Raw genomic sequence first — 17,877 nt, forward strand, 5'->3', positions numbered from 1 at the left:
CCCCCCACCCCCCGCCCCTTGCTAGAAAGTGCTGAAGTCGCTTCTGTGTATCTGGAAGCTGCTGGGAGCTGGGGCTTCCCTGTCTGTTTGTCCTTGGTGAGGGGAGTCCTTCCCCTTCTGCACTGTGCTCTAGATCACGGGACAGCCTCCACACACTGCCCTGCTCAAGTGAGGACCTCATCCAGGCTGCCTTTGGCAGCCCCCCAGGGCTCTCCATGGGGTGCTGTGGTTTGCTCCCCATGGCAGTAGGGTACCTGCTCCGTGCCAGGGGCTGGGGTGCTTTGTGCAGTGCCTTTCTCTGGCCAGACACCCCAAAAGAAGTTTCACAGTAGCACATTGGAGCAATTGCACCCCACCAGGTTACTGCCCTGGGGCTTGTCCTGAGGGGTGCGAGGGCTGTGCAGTGAATCTTCTCTGGGCCTGGCTTCCTACCAAGTCAGGATGTTCACAAGATTGCAAGAAACTCACTTCTGCTCCAGTAATTTTTAAGCTACTCTAGTTCTTTTTTTTTTTCAGAATGTGTCTGGGGTGCATCAGCCACTGGAGGTGTTTGGGGCCAGAGAAAAGCTGTAAATTGCATTGTTTATAAACTCCCACCTGCCTCCTGCCCCATGGCACCCAGGCACCTGGGATGAGAGTGCTGCACGCTGGCATCAGGCCAGGGAATGTGGCTTTGCATGACACAGCGCTCCTTGCAAGGTCCCTGGTGTTCTGCAGGGCTGAATGCCCGTGTGCTGTCCTGGAGCTGGCCAGATCCACACAGAAATAGCTCTCAGCATGGCCAGAAAGTGTCCCTGGTCTCTGCCCGACCTGAAGGTGGCATCTGAGCCCCAGAGCTGGTCTGGAGAGCATATGGAGGCTCCTGGTTTCACCACAGAAGGGTGACTGTGCCATGAGGAGGGACAGCCAAGTTTAGCAAGTGCTGGCTTTTCCTGCTGCTCATTTGCCTCTTTGCCTGCCCAGAGCCTGGCTGTACTTCTGTCCCTGGGGAAGTGACAGGTCCCAGCCACTTGCTTGTGGATTCAGTGCAGGGCCTCTCTGCTCGTGGATGTGTTTGTAGTTTGCCTGTCAACGTTTCTTTTAGCTGAACGTGTTTGGAGTGAGTGGCATAGCAAGTGGCCTGAAGCTCTCAGCCTTCTTGCAGGGTTTCTGGGACTGGCCCCAGAGGCTCTGGATCCTGTGGGAAGGCAGTCACAGATGCCAGGACAGGCCTGCATTGGCATTCCAGACGCGCCCTGCAGAGCCCCATCCATCCCATCCAGGGCACTGGGCTGAGCTGCTGTGCCCTGCCAGCCCTGGGGACACTCAGCATGGCAGGGTGGCTGTGGGGGCTGAGCTCTGCCCTCCAGGGAAGGGACCCTGCAGGGACACAGCCCCTGCATGCCACAGCTGCTGGGGTACCATGGGCACCTCTGGGTGTGGGCAGCCCCTGCCTGCCCTGCTGACCCTGCTCACAGCAGAGGGATGCTGCTGGCAGGGCTCAGGGCTGGCTGCTGGCCCTGGCAGCTCTCCAGGATGGCTCAGGGAGTGGAATGGGGACAGCCCAAGCAGGGCCCGTGGGGACAGAGGATGGCTGGCAGCCACAGTCAGCTAGGCTGAGGGAAGTACTGCTCTGGAAGTGAGGGTCTTGCTCCGCCTTCCTGCTGGAGGAAATCAGGGTTTGTTTGATCTGCTGTGCCAGACCTCACCTTTGCAGAGGGAGAATAAGAGATGGATTCTGACCTGTTAATTTTTATGTAAAATTGTTGGTTTCCTCTGATCTGTGGAGTGAGCTTGTCGGGGGAGGAACCAAGGTCTTCTCTCGTTTTACATGTCTAATTATCTCTGTGGATATGGGCTCAGGCTTCTTGGTTATGGGAGGCGGGTGATAGAGTACATGATGGATGTTTAGATTTTATTTAGTGTATCTTTTATGGCTAAGGCATGTGCCAGAAAACTAAATAAAAGCTGTACATTCTGTACTTGCTGTGGGCAGTGCTGTGCTTGGAGAGCAGGGACTAATATTGGAGCAGGGTGGGAGCCAGGCAAAGCTTGTCTCTGCAGGAAGGGGGGGACCAGGTTAAGCTGAAATGGAAAACCACTGCTCTTCACATGTAAACAGAATGGGAGGGAGGGGTGGGGAAGGCATAAATGGAGGTTAGGGGACGATACTGGAAAGTTAAACTAGTAAATTCCTGATACTCTTTAGGTGACCTTGAGCAGGCATTTTTGCAGACAAGAAGTCAAGGCACAAAGTGGGGTCAGTGTTCCCTACCTGGCTGATGCTGCTCTTTTGTTAATGAGATGTTGTGAGGGCAGGTGGGGAAGGGCAGAGCCTTCATCACCTCTGGCATTGCTGGCTGCAGCCCAAGGGCACTGTGCCCCATCTCTGCCTCTGAGTGAAGGTGTCTTGCTGCAATGCTCCTCATGCTGCTTGGTTTCCCTTGCCCTAGAGCAGAAAACTCTGGTCCCAAACATGGGGCTCACCCCTGGGACCCGGAGCTGGATCTGCTGCCCTGTTGCTCCAGTTCTTGTGAGTGCCCAGCAGCTGTGGGCCACGAGCTTTCAGTGCTGCCACAGGAAGCCTTAGAGCAGCAGCCTACCTCACCTGTCCAAGGCATGGCTTGGAATGGTGACACAGACCGTGCTCTGCGTGGGCACAGCTGCTGCCTCCTCTTCAGACTCTGCAGTTTGGCAGCATCCAGGTAAATACTGGACCACAGGGAGTACAGCTGTGTCTGACAGGGATGGGTTAGGAGGTGAGATATGCAATTGAATGAATGCATCTTGAGATGTGGAGTCTGGTGCGAATGTTCAGTGGCCAGCCTGCCTCTCATGATCCCTGGTTTGGGATGACTGCACAAAGAAGGCTGGAACAGGAGGCTGTGCTGTGGTCCTTGAGGCACCTGCTCTGCCTGCAAATGTGCAGTCCTGACACAGGGTATACAGGGCAGGGGCAGGGAGGTAAACTGATGGGCTTGGGTCGCTGTGGGTGAGGTTTGAATCTCCTAACCTTCAGCATGAACAAGTGGTTCTTGGAGCAAGGGATGTTTGTGCAAGGTCAGCAGGCTGTGCCTGTGCTGCAGGTGCAGGAGTGGGTGCTGCTGTGGACACTGGGCTCTCAGCTGATTGCTGCCAGGCTGTGCCCTCTCTTGTTCCCATGGGCAGGTACTGCTTTCTGTGATTCTCAGACTTGGCACCTCCAACATCCCTAGGAGGCTTCTCTACTGCAGCTGGGAGAGAGATGCCTGGGGACCCTGGTGTCATTTCCTTTCCCTGGTCCCTTTTTTTGCCTTCTGATCAGAAGCTTCCCAAGGGAGCATGCCAGGCTGCCCGAGAGAATGTGCAGTACTGGTGTGGGAGTGATCTGCCTTGGCTCATACCTGCTTGAAGGAGTTGTGTTATGGCAGGGAGAGGAGGAGAAAATGCAGCAATAGTATTTCTTAAACAGTTGTTTGCGAGGCAGAGAGCCAGTGTTGCTGTGGTGTAAAATCTGGACGTGCCTGGCAGGGATGCACCATAACTTCACTGGAGACAGCAAAGCATAAATAAGTTGACTCAAACTAGCTTGTTGCTGAAGACTGATGAGGGGGATTCTCCTGTTATCAGCAGAGCTGCAGCTCTGAGAAGGCTGCCAGGGAGAATGAAAAGCAACCATGGTAACTGCTCGTTTCCCTCAGTGAACACCCTTTCCAGGAGATCAGAGTGAACTGGACTGGGGGAGCGTGTGCATCCCAGCTGCTCCTGTGCTGCCTCCTCTCCTGCCTGAGTCTGGCAGGGCTGCTGCAGGAAATCCCTGGCTTGCCTGTGGCCTCTGGGCTTGTGGTCTGCTGACAAAGAGGAGGAAGGCACCAGGGACTGAAGCTCCTCATCCTCCTCTGGATGGTTTCAGCTCCATATCTGCCTCCTGTGACACAGGAACAGAGGCTGCTTTTGTCTGACTGCTGCCAGTGCTTGACCTCTGGGCAGGGATGCACCGAGTCTGCTGCTGGAGATGAAACAGGGTAGCCTGTCCTCACAGTGCTTTGGTCACACCACCTCCTTTCTCAAGGTGTCTGTAGGTAGGGGTAGGCTTCTCTTCTTTTCTCCCTTCTGTTGTCTCTCTAGATCTAAGTCCCTATGCTCCTGCCCCCACCCTCATGTCCTGGGTCCTGCTTTTGTTAAATTGAACATGATGTCAAATTAAAGCCATCACAGGGACAGTTGGAGTGAAGTACCCAGTTTAATGAGGCAGCCTTGAAAATCAATAACTTAATTGCAGACATTTGATGGACTTTTATCCAATTTATAGTCCTCCTGCCCTGCTACGTGTAGAGCATGAGGACCTGGTGCTATGTCTGGCTCTGGGCAAGCAGCCCTCTCCTGGGGCTGCTGTCCCTGTGCAGTGTGGATCAGGCTCCAGCTAGGTGGTCCCTCTGTGGTCTGGAGGTGACCATGTCAGTCTGTGCTGACAGGAAGGGCAGGTATCAGTATGACATCCCCAGCTTCTTCCCAGATGGTCCAGTAGAAGGCTACTGGGAGAAAAGCTCCCAGCTGCTCAGAGCAGTGATCTCCTGGAGAGCAGGTCCTGTTCCAGGATGGCCCAAGATCCTGTCCCTGGTGCCACTCTGCAGCACACCAGAGACATTTGTGTCTGGAGTCCTGGCTTTCAGGCGTTTGGCAGGGAGGTGATGCTGCATTTGCACCCAGCTGTTCTCTTTTCCCTCATCATTTGCAAGCAATCAGTGTTGGGCCCTGCTCTGAGGTCTGTGCTGCTTTTCTAAACTCCTGCCTGACTTTGTTTTCCTCCTTGTCCCTGCTGCAGGCACCTCTGTGATGCAGGTAATGGCCTCTGATGCCGACGACCCCACCTATGGGAGCAGCGCCCGGGTGGTCTACAGCGTGCTGGAGGGGGAGCAGCACTTCACTGTGGACAGCAAAACAGGTGAGCAGCACCCAGCTGGGCTGGGCCACGAGATCCCACAGTGGCTGTGGGTCCTGGGCATGACTGCGAGCCAGCAGATCTGTTTCTCCCTGCTGGCCACTGGTGCTGGATACTGCTGGCAGGGGTGTTGGAGAGGAAGCTCAGCAGCCGTGCTCAGGCTGCTGCCCAGCTCCATGCCCTTCCTGCAGCAGGCAGGATCTGCAGCTGCCTGCCCACAGTGCCTGGTCTGCACCTGCACTGGCCAGAGCTCCTCTCTTCCTGGAGCAGGAATGCCCCCACAGGCACATAAAACTTCAGTGGAGAAGGCTTAAGTACTACCAAAGGGGCCTTACCAAAGGCTGCATCATTATCACCAGGGCTTTGATTAAAGGTAACACTTTAAATTAAGGATAGGTTTATAAATGTTCTATTAATATTTAATGAAAGAACAGTAGAAGCTGCTCCATTCCTTAATAACTTATAATAGAGCCTGTTGTAAAATGCCTCTGTAATAAATCCCTGGCAGATGATGCTCTGACATACTGGTTAGAGTAGACCATAACCAGGAGATGTTGGGGTATATATTCTCCTTGCCTCCCAGGAGTTTGACTCTCATTACCCTTAATGAGAGCCTCACAAGCTTGCTAAGAAGGGAAGACACTCAAATGCTAATAAGGGATATTTAAGGTGCAAAGCATGCAGTAAACTGCCCATAGTTTAACGAAAATTTGTCAAAGGACAAGCAGGCCGAGGAGCTGCAGCTTGTCTTGGAAAACTGGACAGCAAAGTCCTCCCCACCCTATTGCTGAACCACAGTGGCATGAACTGAGATCAGCCCCTGGGCTGAAGTACCACATCTCTGTCAGGCTGATCTGTGTCTGAGCTGATATTTTCTAAGGCTGGAATTTGTTTGGAGATGCTGCTGTAAGGAGAGAGTGAAGAAGGTCTGTGTGCCTGAGCCTCTGCATCTGCAAGAAACCCTCCACCTGCTGACAGTGCTCTGGGGCACATGGGGAGGCTGGGCCCAGCCCAGGCTCTGCCACCAGCCTGGCTGCTGCTGGAGGAATGCTCAGATTTAGGAGTTTGGGAGCTCCTGCACACACCTGACAGCAGCACTGTGGCATGTGCTGGGAAATGCCTTTGTCTGGACTGAGGCTGGTGTAGTGGGGAGAGGGCACAAGCAGCAGGTTGGGACTGTACCCACCCCTTGCTCAGGACCTGTTGCAACTGGGCTCTCTTCTCTCCCAGATTTGCTTTGTTTTATATTGTGTGTGTAGGAACAATAGGCTAAACACTGAAAATTCAGGTGCATGTGAGATCCTGTTAATCTGAGACAGCTTTGTGAGAGTGCAAGTCTGGCTGCTGGAATAGAGAGAGACCATTGGGGACAAACTGCACAAGCCAGGACGTGCAGAGGCTCAGCTTCCTGCCACATTAATGCTCTGTATTAAAGCATAAACTAAAATGTGCCCTGTGGGACTGTGGTGAGAATTAATGTCACTCTGGGAATCCAAGCTTCTTGATTCCTTGACTTTTTGTGTCTTAATTCTCAAGCTGGCTGTTTCATACAATGGGGGGCTGATTTACTGTTTTACTTGCTTGTGTTTCACAAAGGCAAAATTGCTGACAAGTCTGCAGAAGACTCCAGCCCCTCTTGAGCGCATCTGCTTGCAGGATATCTGGCTGCTAACACAGGTGTTGGGGCTGACTCTGGGGGTCTCTGAGCTGCAAATGGCCTGTGGCAGCTGCCTCAGCAGCACTGCAGGAACTGCAGGGCTGCAGCTCTGCCCATCAGCCCCTCAAGCTGTGGCTGCAGCCTGTCCTGTGCCCCCTGTCAGCGCTGGCCCATGTGGGTGCAGCAGTGCTGTGGGAGCACAAAGTGTCATCATATCCACCCAAGCACACCCCAACCTGCTCCCACTCTTGTTCTGTCAGAATAAGTCTTTATGCTGCACAGGGGAATCCAAGTCTGAATGCCCGAGGTGGCCCAGCTTCTGCCCTGAGCATAAGATTTAATTATCCATAGCAGCAGCGTAGCTCTCAGAGCCACCATTGTTATTAATGGCCATAAAAAGAACCATAAAAACTTGGCATGTTACATTTCTTATAATATATGATAATGAAGAACAATTTGATTTCCATTTTTGGTTTTGACCTCCTTCTCTGCTGTTTCTTGAAGGTGCATGCATGCATGTGTTGCCTTGCACACCACCTCAGCCCCTGACTCCTTCCAGCACAGGTTCTTTCTTCCCCCCTTGTCTTGTGCTCTTTTCACACCCTCCTTCATAGCACAGGTGGGGCATGTACAAACATGGTTTCCACGCTTGAGTACAGAACATGGACCGTGTGTAGCCCACTTTGTCTCCTGTTCTTGGATGTTTCCAGCTCTAGTGTTCAGCTGGGATTTTGTATTCAATGGACCTTTCACAGGCAAACCCAAACTGTCTGGCTGCTGTGCTGTGCCAAGTCCTGCCGTTCAGTAAGCCCTGAGTGCCTGTAGCATCTCGGGTCTTTTCGGAGGGAGACAAGCATTTAAATGGCTCCACTGGAATAGTGGGAACAGCAGGATGGCATTTATGCTGTAGGAAGATTCCAGAATTGAATGATGGTGAAGAGAAAGCACAGCTGATGCATGAGCTTTTCTTTCTTTCATATACAGCAGCCACTCTCATGCTTTGAGATTAGTTTCACAGACTGAAACTTGTGTTGTGTACACCAAATCAGGTTCAAGAACTTCACCTGTGTTTGCTGGAGGTCAAGGCTGGCTTTTTTTTTTTTGTGTGAGTGGGGAGCTTTATATGCATAAGCTTTTCAGGCAAGGTTTTCTTGCCAGCTGTAAGAATATCCCCATGGCTTGTTGCAAGAGCCTGCAGGCATTAAGCTTTGTAAGCTTTGTGCTGCCTTCCTCGCTCAGACAGGGTGCAGCCAATCTCTGCTCTTTGCAGCAGGTGAGCAGCAGTGCTCGTGCTGTGGCTGCCCTGATCTGCTGAGGAGGCTGTGCTCTCACAGCAACCAGCACACAGCTCTGCCCTGCTGCTTCCAGCGGGAAACAGCCTCTTCTGCTGCTGTGCTGGGTGTTGGCTCTGGGTGAGAGCACTAATCTGACAGCAGAATCCCGCTCACTGCTGCTGGGCCACGAGCCCAGCTCTCCCAAAGTGACACAGGTGGGAGGTTTAGTGGCAGCTCCTGTTCCAGCTGTTCCAGGAATCTCATCCTCACCAAAGTTTTTCAAGCTTATTCTTTTCCAATATGGAGATGTGCACCTGAGTGTGGGCACTCTCAGTGCATTTACATAAGAGGAGAAATTTGTGCATTTAAATCCACAGGCTGTGTTTTCATGCTGCTTTATATCACCCTGCATTCTCTGTACCACTGCAGATTCACCTTTACAGGGGCAAATCTCTCTTTTGGCAGGCAGCTGTGCCTGCCTACTCGTGTCTGTTCCCATGTCCTTTGCAGTGCCCTTTCTTATCCCTGGGCAGTGTGGCTGGAGACTCACTGCTGCCTGTGATCCCTTGCACACTGCCTTCCTTGGGAGGGAACCTGAGCCTGCTCAACACCCCACAGCCTGGTGCCCCTGTTTCCAGCAGTCTTGTTCATCCCTTTGTGGGGATATTGAGTGTTACAGAGCAACCACAGTGTGTAACACCATAGATTTCATTATGTTTGCTTCCTTAAAAGCCAGCTTGTCAGTTTGGGGCTGTGCATGGGAGCCTGGCTTTTTACCATAAGGAAGAGGTTGTTCTTCAAATCTGTCACTCTGCTGAATGCAGGGAAAAGGCAGAACTCAGAAGGTATTTGAAATGCATTCTGGCATTTGTGATGACTTAAACCAGCTCCTGAGTTCTAGAGCCTGTGTCCTGATTTAAAGACTGAGCCATAAGGGCTTGGAGCTTCTGATGCCAGGGAGAATGCAGATGCTAGTCTGCTGGGATGAAGCTGATGGTTATTTGTGTGCTGATGGTTATTTGTCATCCCTACCTGCCAGCCTTGCTGTGTTTGCAGACAGACCTGCCCTGGTCCTGGGGCAGTAAGGCTGGGCTGGGAGAGGAGTTGTGTCTGGGAGCCTGCTGCACACTAAGCTGGGCTGATGAGCTGTTGATCTGTGTGATGTGGTGGTGGGAGGCAGAACAAGTTCTCTGCTGCTCTTCCCAGTTTGTTAAAAATGCTCCTTGGTGCCTGGAAACACAGATGTATCAGCACACGTGTGCCCAGAGGTTGTGCAGGTCTGTGCCCCATCCCTGTCCCTTATCCACCAGAGCTGTCCACAGGCACAAGTCTGAGTGTAAGGCACAAGAGTCTGCAGAGAAACCACATTTATTTAAGAGGATTCCTCCTGTTAGCAAGATTGAACATTAACAGCCCTTTTGTGAGACTGGTACAGGAACTTCAGATGATTTGGGACCAAATTGTATGTTTGGTCATCTTGAGGAAATTAGAGTGTGTCTACTAATGTGCTGAGGGAATTTATGTTAAGTGATGAGGGACTTAGCTGCTAAAAGAAGGGACAAAGGAAGGGTGAGTGTGCTGGCTCTGCACTGGCATGGGCAAGGCTGATTGCAGCCTGGAACAAGCCCTTGTTAGGTGCTCCATGAACCTCCTGACCCTTTGTGCCTCATACTTCACTCAGAGCACCTTTAGCTTCTACCTCTCAAATTGTGCTGAGCTGAAGGACAGGATGGGGGCTGGAGGGAGACTGGAGTGCTGGTTCTTGGAGCCAAGACCTCTTCTGCAAGGGCTGACCTCCTGCAGGATGTATGCTTCCAGCAGGACTCATGTCTTGGCAGATATATTGGTATTTCTGTGTCCCTGCAGGCAGGTGAGGGCACAGGTGAGGAATCTGCAGTCAGTTTGGCAGGTGCCTTGCCGTTCTTGGCCTGAGGCAGAGATGGGTTTGATCTAACTGACCAGGCTGCTGGCAGAAATTAATCTATTTTATCCAGCTAAATAGGAGAGGGATAGAGGAGACAGACTCAGATTCTTCTCAGGTATGCACACTAAAGAGACCCAAATGGCAGGAAGACAAGGCTTGTCACCATGATGGTGGCACTTCTATCCCTGGAGATACTAAAAACTTGATTCTTTAGGCCCAGAGTAATCTCATCTGCCTTTGAAGACTGCCTGCTTTGAGCTGTGATGGATCAGGAAGCTCCTTAGGATAGGTCCCTGTTTGTTACTCCATGACTTTCTGCCTTGTTGCTCCTCCTGCCCTCAGCTGGAAGGTGCCTTGTCCAGGCAGTCTCTGAGGATGTGGATATCTGACCTAGAAGTACCTGAGAGCAGAGCAAAGCCCATCATGATGGGATTCCTGGAAGGCAGTTACCTGCTGAGTGCTTTGTCCTGCTTTGTTTTTGTCACCCGAGGAGAGTCTGCTGTTGGAGCAGATTCAGTGGTATTTATGTGATGCTCTAAGTGTCCCTTGCCTGGTAATTATACTGATTAATCTGGATCATGCTGGAAAGCCACATGTGCCTTGTACCAGAGGGTATGCCACCATGTGTCCACATTATTCAGCTATAACAGATAGTGGCAAGAATGGGGGAGACAAGTCTGAGCTCGAGGTTGTTCTTGCTTTGTTAGCAGTGTCTGGGAAAGACCAAGTTTGTCAGTTTTTCCAGCTGGAAAGAAGGTGAATCTTGGGAGATGATAGCAATGACTTTTCTGTGCTCTCTGTACACCCTTGAGGAAGGTCTGTCTCCATCCCTTGCAGCTTCTTTGCAGAGAAGAAACCTGGGGGTCAGGTTTTGGGAGCAGAGACTATCTTGGCTCTGGAAGATGGGACCATGTGGGTTTGCTGCTGGTGGGTGTTTGAGGCAGTGCCACATGGATGTGGGGCTTATGTGGAGACCCTGATTTGCCATGGCCATTAGCAAATGGTGAGCGGGACCTGGGCCTAGGAGACAAAGCCAGCCTGACTCCTGCGCTGGTGGCCTGGTGTGGCCCATGCAATTTGGGAATAACATCCCAGTGACAATCCTGATGGGCTCCTGGAGGTCTGGCAGTTTGTCTGCAGCAGATCCCCACCTTTCCAGGATGGACTGGACACACAGCACCATGAGAGGGAGCTTCTGATCAGTCTCCACCCTTGCCACAGGCAGAGATTTTGTCTGCCTTGTGCTGCTGGAAGAACAGGAGCTGTCTGGGGACATTTGCCCTACTCTGCATGTGCCAAACGGCCTGGACTTGCTCCCTCTTGGGACGAGTGACCTTGGAGGTGTTCTGGGAAGTGCCTGAGCACTTTCCTCCCATCTTGCATGGCATATTATGAACTATATCATTACGAGCAGCTCAGTTAAGTCATTACAGCCTTGGTGAATGCATGAGCTTTTTCCCTCTCATCCCAATTCATCACTATTGTGCTGACATGAATCATTTTCATTATAAAATGCTTCAGACCCTGTTAATTAACAGAATTGCTTAAATTTCAATGAGATAGTGCTGGCCCAGAAATAACGGTTTTGTGTTCATGGGGAAGTGGCAGGAGAGGCCTGTCAGCACGAGCAGCTGGGGCTGGCCCCTGAGCCCTGGGTGTCTGTGCAGGGCTGGCCCTGCTGCCCAGGTGGGAGGGTGCCATCCTTGCTGGGATGGTGCCGTCCTTGCTGGGATGGTGTCCTTGCCTCCCTTTCCTGCTTCCCCTCTGCCTCTCTGTGCGAGGGGAACTGGGATTCCTTGCTGAGTGGCTTCCTCTGAGCAGAGCAGGGTGAATGAGGGGGTCAGAGCTCACCCTGGGCCCCTCAGAGGATAACCACCTGCTCCCTTATCTGTGGGGCTGAAGGCAGGAGAGTCCAGGTAAAACAGAACCTGAACTGACAGAGGGACAAGGGAAGCTGGGTGATAATTGTGTCTATCCACAAGAGCTGGAGAATGGCAACGATCTGAAATGGTGGTTATGTCTTTATAATAAATCCTAACAATGCTAATCATTAGAATAATTGCTAGTTTCAGAAAGGAAGGAGTGATAAATGTCTCCTGAACAGTTTTGCCAGCTCCTGCTGCACCTGTAATGTCATGCAGAGGGCGAGGGGCAGGAATTTCATCCTCCCAGCTCAGTGGCATTTCTGGCTGCCTTTGGGCCACAAAGCCACACCAGACACATGAATGGGGAAACTGGAAACCTTCTGGCTGTGGAGTAAAGATACCTGGTAGCTTTGGGGTCTATCCCTGTAGCCATACCTTGGCTCCTTGCAGCCTGCTGGAACTCAGCTCCCCCTCTGCTGTGCTCTTGGTGACTTGGACCTGTGGTGCTCTAGCACTGCTTGATGTGCTGCACATCACCAAATGGATTGCAAGGTGATCAGGCCACTGGATGATCCTCTTCTGTTTGCTCAGCAAGAGGGGAGCTCCCTGTTCCCTCTGGGTCAGACCCCTCAGTGGGGACCCATTCCAGCAGCCTCCTCCAGTCTGTCCTTAGCACCAGGCAGGATTACTGGTGAAACAAAGCAGAGATGAATTTGCAGTTCACAGTAGGAGGAGGTAAAGCTGATAGTTAAACAGAAAACGCTGGAAGAGAGAGGATTTACAAAAACATAAACCAATGTCTAAATCTGTGGGAATGTTAAAAAACTGCGCTGGAGGGGATTTTAAGCTGATTCCTGTCTGTTATGGGCTGCTGCTGGTACAGTGGGACTGGAATGTGTTGCTAATGACCTTGTATCCATGTAGGCACTCCTTCCTTCCTGACCCTGGTGTCATGTCAGGCCAGAGTATTTTCTTTCTTCCTTTCATCCTCAAAATCTTTTTCCCTACTTTGTTTCCATTTAAATGAAACAGTCATGGGTGACTGATAATTTCTGCCATGCACAGAGTTTTCAGGCTTTTACTGCTCTTTGTTTCTTGTTTTACATTCCTTTATATTTTAGTCCTGGTCATTTCCCCAATCCCAGATGAATACTGGAGACCTATAAACACTGGTTTTAAGAGAGTTACTTTTGTAAGAAGTAGTACCATACCATTCATTTTGTTGAGCTCCAGTGCATTCTCTGACACAGAGCGTGTGTTTTGTCATCTCTGGTCTCCTTAACTTAGAAGGACACTTGAAAATAAGGGATTTTGTGCAGACAGACTTTTAGAAGTGTGCTGCCTGCCCCCCTATTCTCCAAATCACACAAGTCCTCCCAAGATGTGCCCAGGCCACGGTACCTGGTAGAGCCTGGGCAGGGGCACCCCTGTTCTCTAAGGGCTGCTGCAGCAAGCCTGGCTCCTGCTCAGGACATCAAGACAAGTGGGTTCTTGCAGATCTGTGCCAGAAGGGTTTTGTGACTCAGCTTGGGTTTTTACAGAGCAGACCTCGAGGCTGACCCCAGCACAACCCCCGCATGTGGATGGGGGTGAGGATGAATCCTCTCTTCTCCTGCCCCCACCAACCCTCTGACCTCCACAGATCTTTCACCCACCTCCCAGTCACCCTGGAGGAAAGCATAAACCTCCTCTGTGCCAGGGTTTAACCCGGTGGGAGCTGCAAGTAGCCCTCAGGAAAAGCAGCAGTTGGGACTCTTTCACGCTTCATGAGGAGACTTGCTGGGAGCAGGTTGGGCCTGTGGCCATTCCTGGGCTTCAGGAGAATTTTTGGGATGTTTCTGGCTGGCTGACAACCTCCTGGGCTTGCTCCTCTCCCCAGTGCCCTTCTCTCCCCTTAGCTGGCTTTTGCTCACGTGGTCTCTTGCAGAGGGTTCAGCAGACGCTGTTTGTGGCCAGCAGTGTGTTCCTGAGGCAGAGGCAGCACCAGGACTGTGGCTGGGGAGAGTGTCCCCAGCAGTCGCGGGAGGTGACAATCCCTTCTTCTGTGCACTGGTGAGATGCAAGTGCTGTACCAGACAGCAGATACGATTCTATGGGCCTACCAGAGTGAGTCCAGGGAAGGGCCGTGAAGGTTGGTGCAATACTGGAGCATCTGCCCTGTGTGAGGAGGGAGATCCAGCTGATCCTGTTTAGGTCTGGATCTTGTCCAAAGTAATCTCCAGTGGCTCTGTGGCCTGCCTGTGCTCAGCTGTGCTGCTGGTTTCCAGGTGTGATCCGGACCGCCGTGGCAGACCTGGACCGTGAGACACAGGACCGCTATGAGGTGGTGATCCGTGCCACAGACATGGCAGGACAGCTGGGTGGCCTGTCTGGATCCACCACGGTCACCATCGTTGTCACTGATGTCAACGACAACCCTCCACGCTTCCCTCAGAGTGAGTCCTGCTGCCCATGGGGGTGGGCTCTGGGGCACGTCCTCTTCCTGTGGGTGGTGGGATGGAACCTGCAGGCTGAGCCAGCCTGGCCACTCCAGCTGCTGGCAGGGTGGCAATACCAAAGGTCCATGGCACACACAGCTCCTGGCCTGGCAGCACAGAGGGTGCCAGATCCCCGCTCCAGTGCAGGGCCTGGAAGCAAGCATGGCGTGCATGGCAGGAGAGCAGGGCCAGCCCTTTCCTGAGCCCTTCCAAGCAGCTGGAAGCCAGCAACGTCCACCATGCTGCTGTCCCCTGGGAGCTGGGGCAGGAACTTGGCTGCTGGCCTGGCCTGTCCTGGCTGCTGTGTGAGAGCTTGTCACACCCTTGCCCCAGCGTGAGGACAGTGACACTGCCCAGGGGCAGCAGCCTTGTCACAGCACAGCTCTGCTTTCCAACTTGCTGCTAATGGCCTGTGGCTGGTGCTGGTGTCTGATCTGGGACCCGCCCCAGACAAGGTTCAGGGTGATCCTGCTGTGAGGAGTGGGCTGTGAGGGCTCTGCAGTGCGCTCCAGCTGTGGGCTGGCAGCTCAAGGCAGGGCAGGGAAGGGTCTGCAGCTGGGGGAGGCTCAGCTCTTGGGCTGCATCTCCTGGAAATCAGAAATTGCAAAAGAATCTTTGCAAGGAATCTGAGAGCACTGATTGCAGGGCAGTGTCCACGCAGAGAAATCAGCCCTTACTTCACACACCACCTGGAATGTCAGTGCTCCCCAATTATCTTCCCTCAGCCCTTGTTTTTGGCTGGTGTATTTACTTCTCCTGTTGGGGCATTCTGGACTGTAGACACGGTGGGTTTGAGCAACCCTCCCAGCCCAAAGGTGCCCCAGGGAAGTGTGTGAAGGGTGGGGGCAGTTCAAAGGCAGAAGCAGTGACCTTGGTGCCCATTTCTCCTCCAGAGATGTATCAGTTCAGCATTGTTGAAACGGCCCCCGTGGGCACTGCCATCGGGAGGGTGAAGGCAGAAGACTCTGATGTCGGGGAGAACACGGACATGACATATCAAGTGAAGGATGAGGAAGGGGTGGAGATGTTCAAAGTCACCACAGACAGCAACACCCAAGAGGCTGTCATCACAGTACAGAAGGTGAGAGTGTTGATTGAGTAGGGAGGGCACAGCTCCCTAGAAGGACCCTTTCCTTTGGGGACTGCTGCTGTTGAATCTGAGTTGAAGAAAATGCTCTGAGTGCTGCTCTAGCAGTTACAGTTGCATTTTTGTGCCTGCTGATGCAGGGAGAGACCTACTCTGGCTCCTCGTCAAAACACAGGGCTGTGTCTGGGAGAAAATGCTGAAAAGAAGCAGCACGTAGTGCCTGCTGGAGTCCCCCAGCTTGGGAGTGGCAGTGAAGCAGTGAGCTGTGCAGAGGAAACACCATGCATAGAGAGGAATGCTTACAGCTGTTATTGATAGCACCTGTTAGAGGAGAAAAATGCCCACCTAATTCCTGTACCTGACCAGCAGCACTTTAACTGTATCTGCTTTTGGTGGCAAAAACAATCAAGCAAATACTTGGTGCAGGCAGGGAAGAATGATTGTTCTTCAAGGCCACTGTATGCAGCTTGCCTCCCCTGTAGAAATAAGAGCAGGGTGATTAATGATGAGAACTCGCTCATGTGCAGCACACACTGTGCTGTCTTCCCAGTGAATCCTGGCTGCTCACAGCTTGGGCACCCTGTTGGGGGCCCTGAGGGGAGTGGGCTAGAGGCTTCTGCTTCCTCCTGCCCCCTTGGTGTGGGTGCTGCTGGCAGAAGGGCAAAGCAGAAGCCCCCAGGCTGCTACAGAGGTACTGCTTGGGGGCAGGTAGATTTGTGGCTCTAGTGCTGCCCCGATGTCTCTGGTGAAGGAAGGGGCAGCAGAGGGGCTCCTTGGGCTGGCTGTGGCTTACCCTCTTCCCTTGTCTCAGCCTCTTGACTACGAGTCAAAAAAAGTGCACACAGTCGTGGTGGAGGCCCTCAACAAGTTCGTGGACCCGCGGTTCGTGGACCTGGGCACCTTTCGGGACCAGACCATCGTGCGGGTCTCAGTGCTGGACGTCGATGAGCCCCCCGAGTTCCGGCCCCCCTCCAACCTGATGGAGGTCCAGGAGGATGCACACGTTGGGTCTGTCGTGGGGGTGGTCACTGCCCTGGACCCGGACACAGCGAACCACCCTGTCCGGTAAAGCGCCATCCCACCCTCACATCAGCCAGTCCAGCAGTGGGCATGGGGTCACCTGCAAGGGACACATGGCCTGGGAAGGCTTGTGGCCATGGCTGGGGCAGAGGGGGTGGGAGACTGCAAGGTAAAAGTGGCAAGTGTGTGGCTGAGTGTGTGTGTCTCGTGGGACAGGCAGCTGGCAGGTGAGTGGCAGACTGAGCACAAGCAGGCACAGTGGTCTCTCAGGTGGCAGATACGTCACTGACAGTGACAGCTTTGTGAGTTCAAGGGAGTGCCAGGGAAGGTGGCCGGGTGATACCTGTGTGTCCTTGCTGCTGACAGCAAGGTATCTGCAGTGGTACCTGACAGCAGGAGTGGCAGGAGGACAGTGGTGAAGGGTGATAAATGAGGTGAGGCTTGGGAGGTGCAGAGCTGCAGCCCGGCTCTGTGTGCGTGCATGTGTGCATAGGATCAAAGATCAGAGGAGTTTATTTTTGGGCAGGGGACATAATCCAGGCAGCAGCTTATCTGCACAGGACATTTCCCATTTCCATTTAATTTGTGGCTAAAGAGATTGTTACCTTGTTAAATTGTTATTACCTAAGGCACAAAGCAGCCTTCTGGCCCTGCCAACTGGCCTGAGTCACGAGCAGTTGGGTTGGAAATCTGGTGTTCAGAAAACATCCTCAACGTGTGGAAAATTTCCTTGAAATGTGTGTTCTGGTGCCAGGTGCCGGCGGGGCTGCAGGCGCCCGTGGAGCCGCTCACTTCCAGGGAGCAGCACTGGCTGTGACTGAGAGCTCTGCAGGGAGTCAGCCCCGCAGCAAGAGACTGGGAAGGACAGGGATGGGGATGTGGGGTGGAGGGGGACAGGCCAGAGAGGGCTCAGTTACAGCACTTGGATGCATTCAGTGATGTCCCCCAGTGCCTGTTTGGGGCACTGAGCTCGGTGCTGTGTAACCATGGGTTTCTGTTTCATGGTAGGATGAGGAGGATCTCCTGATCCTTGTGCAAACAAAGACTATGATGATTAGAAAGCTCAGAAATGGATTTACACATGGAAAGCTGCCATCTACAGATGCCTGGCAGCTAGCAGAGAGTAGTGTGTCACAAAGCTGGATGCTCAAAGTTGACTTCGGGGGGAGTGTGAATGAAATCAGCCTTGGTGTGCCAGGAACTGTGTATGTGAGTGCTGCACCACTTGCACTAGTGGCTGCTGAGTGCTGAATGTGTTCTCAACATATGTCTGCTCACCTCATCTTGTGATTCTCTAGTCCCTCTCCAGTCAAACTATGTGTCTGATTTCTTTTTTTTGTTGCCCCTGAGCACGTGTCTGCCAGCACACGCCCTTCAGGAGAGTGGTGTGTCCACACACCTGTGTGTGTGCACATGTGCATGTGCTTTTTCACTTGACTGTTTCTAGCACTGCTGCAGAACATAGATTTTATTTTCTGATCTGTAATTGTAGAAAAGGGACCTTGGGGACAGAACTATTCTTATTCTTGTTTTTTCTTGTTCTTTGTGCTGCTTCCCTGTGGAGCTTGCTGCATTGTTTGCAGACATACCAAGAGAAAGCAGTGAAGGGAGGCTCTTAATGCTGTACAGAAGGCACTGGAGACTTGGACCAGAGAGAAGCAGATTCAAGTACT

At 52.6% G+C, this 17,877-nt stretch overlaps 1 protein-coding gene across 1 annotated transcript in view; it reads left to right on the forward strand.

Annotated features, from left to right (window-relative positions):
• CDH22 (cadherin 22) overlaps positions 1-17,877 on the forward strand; it is a 49,351-nt gene that overhangs the window by 9,242 nt on the left and 22,232 nt on the right. The window contains exons 3-6 of the mRNA XM_041419249.1: positions 4,784-4,903; positions 13,888-14,055; positions 14,991-15,178; positions 15,996-16,249. Coding sequence (XP_041275183.1) covers positions 4,784-4,903; positions 13,888-14,055; positions 14,991-15,178; positions 15,996-16,249 — 730 coding nt within the window. The remainder of the gene's footprint in view (positions 1-4,783; positions 4,904-13,887; positions 14,056-14,990; positions 15,179-15,995; positions 16,250-17,877) is intronic.

Source organism: Onychostruthus taczanowskii, unplaced genomic scaffold (genome assembly GCF_017590055.1).
Source record: "Onychostruthus taczanowskii isolate IOZ18803 unplaced genomic scaffold, ASM1759005v1 scaffold60, whole genome shotgun sequence".
In the NCBI taxonomy this organism is placed as follows: Eukaryota; Metazoa; Chordata; class Aves; order Passeriformes; family Passeridae; genus Onychostruthus; species Onychostruthus taczanowskii.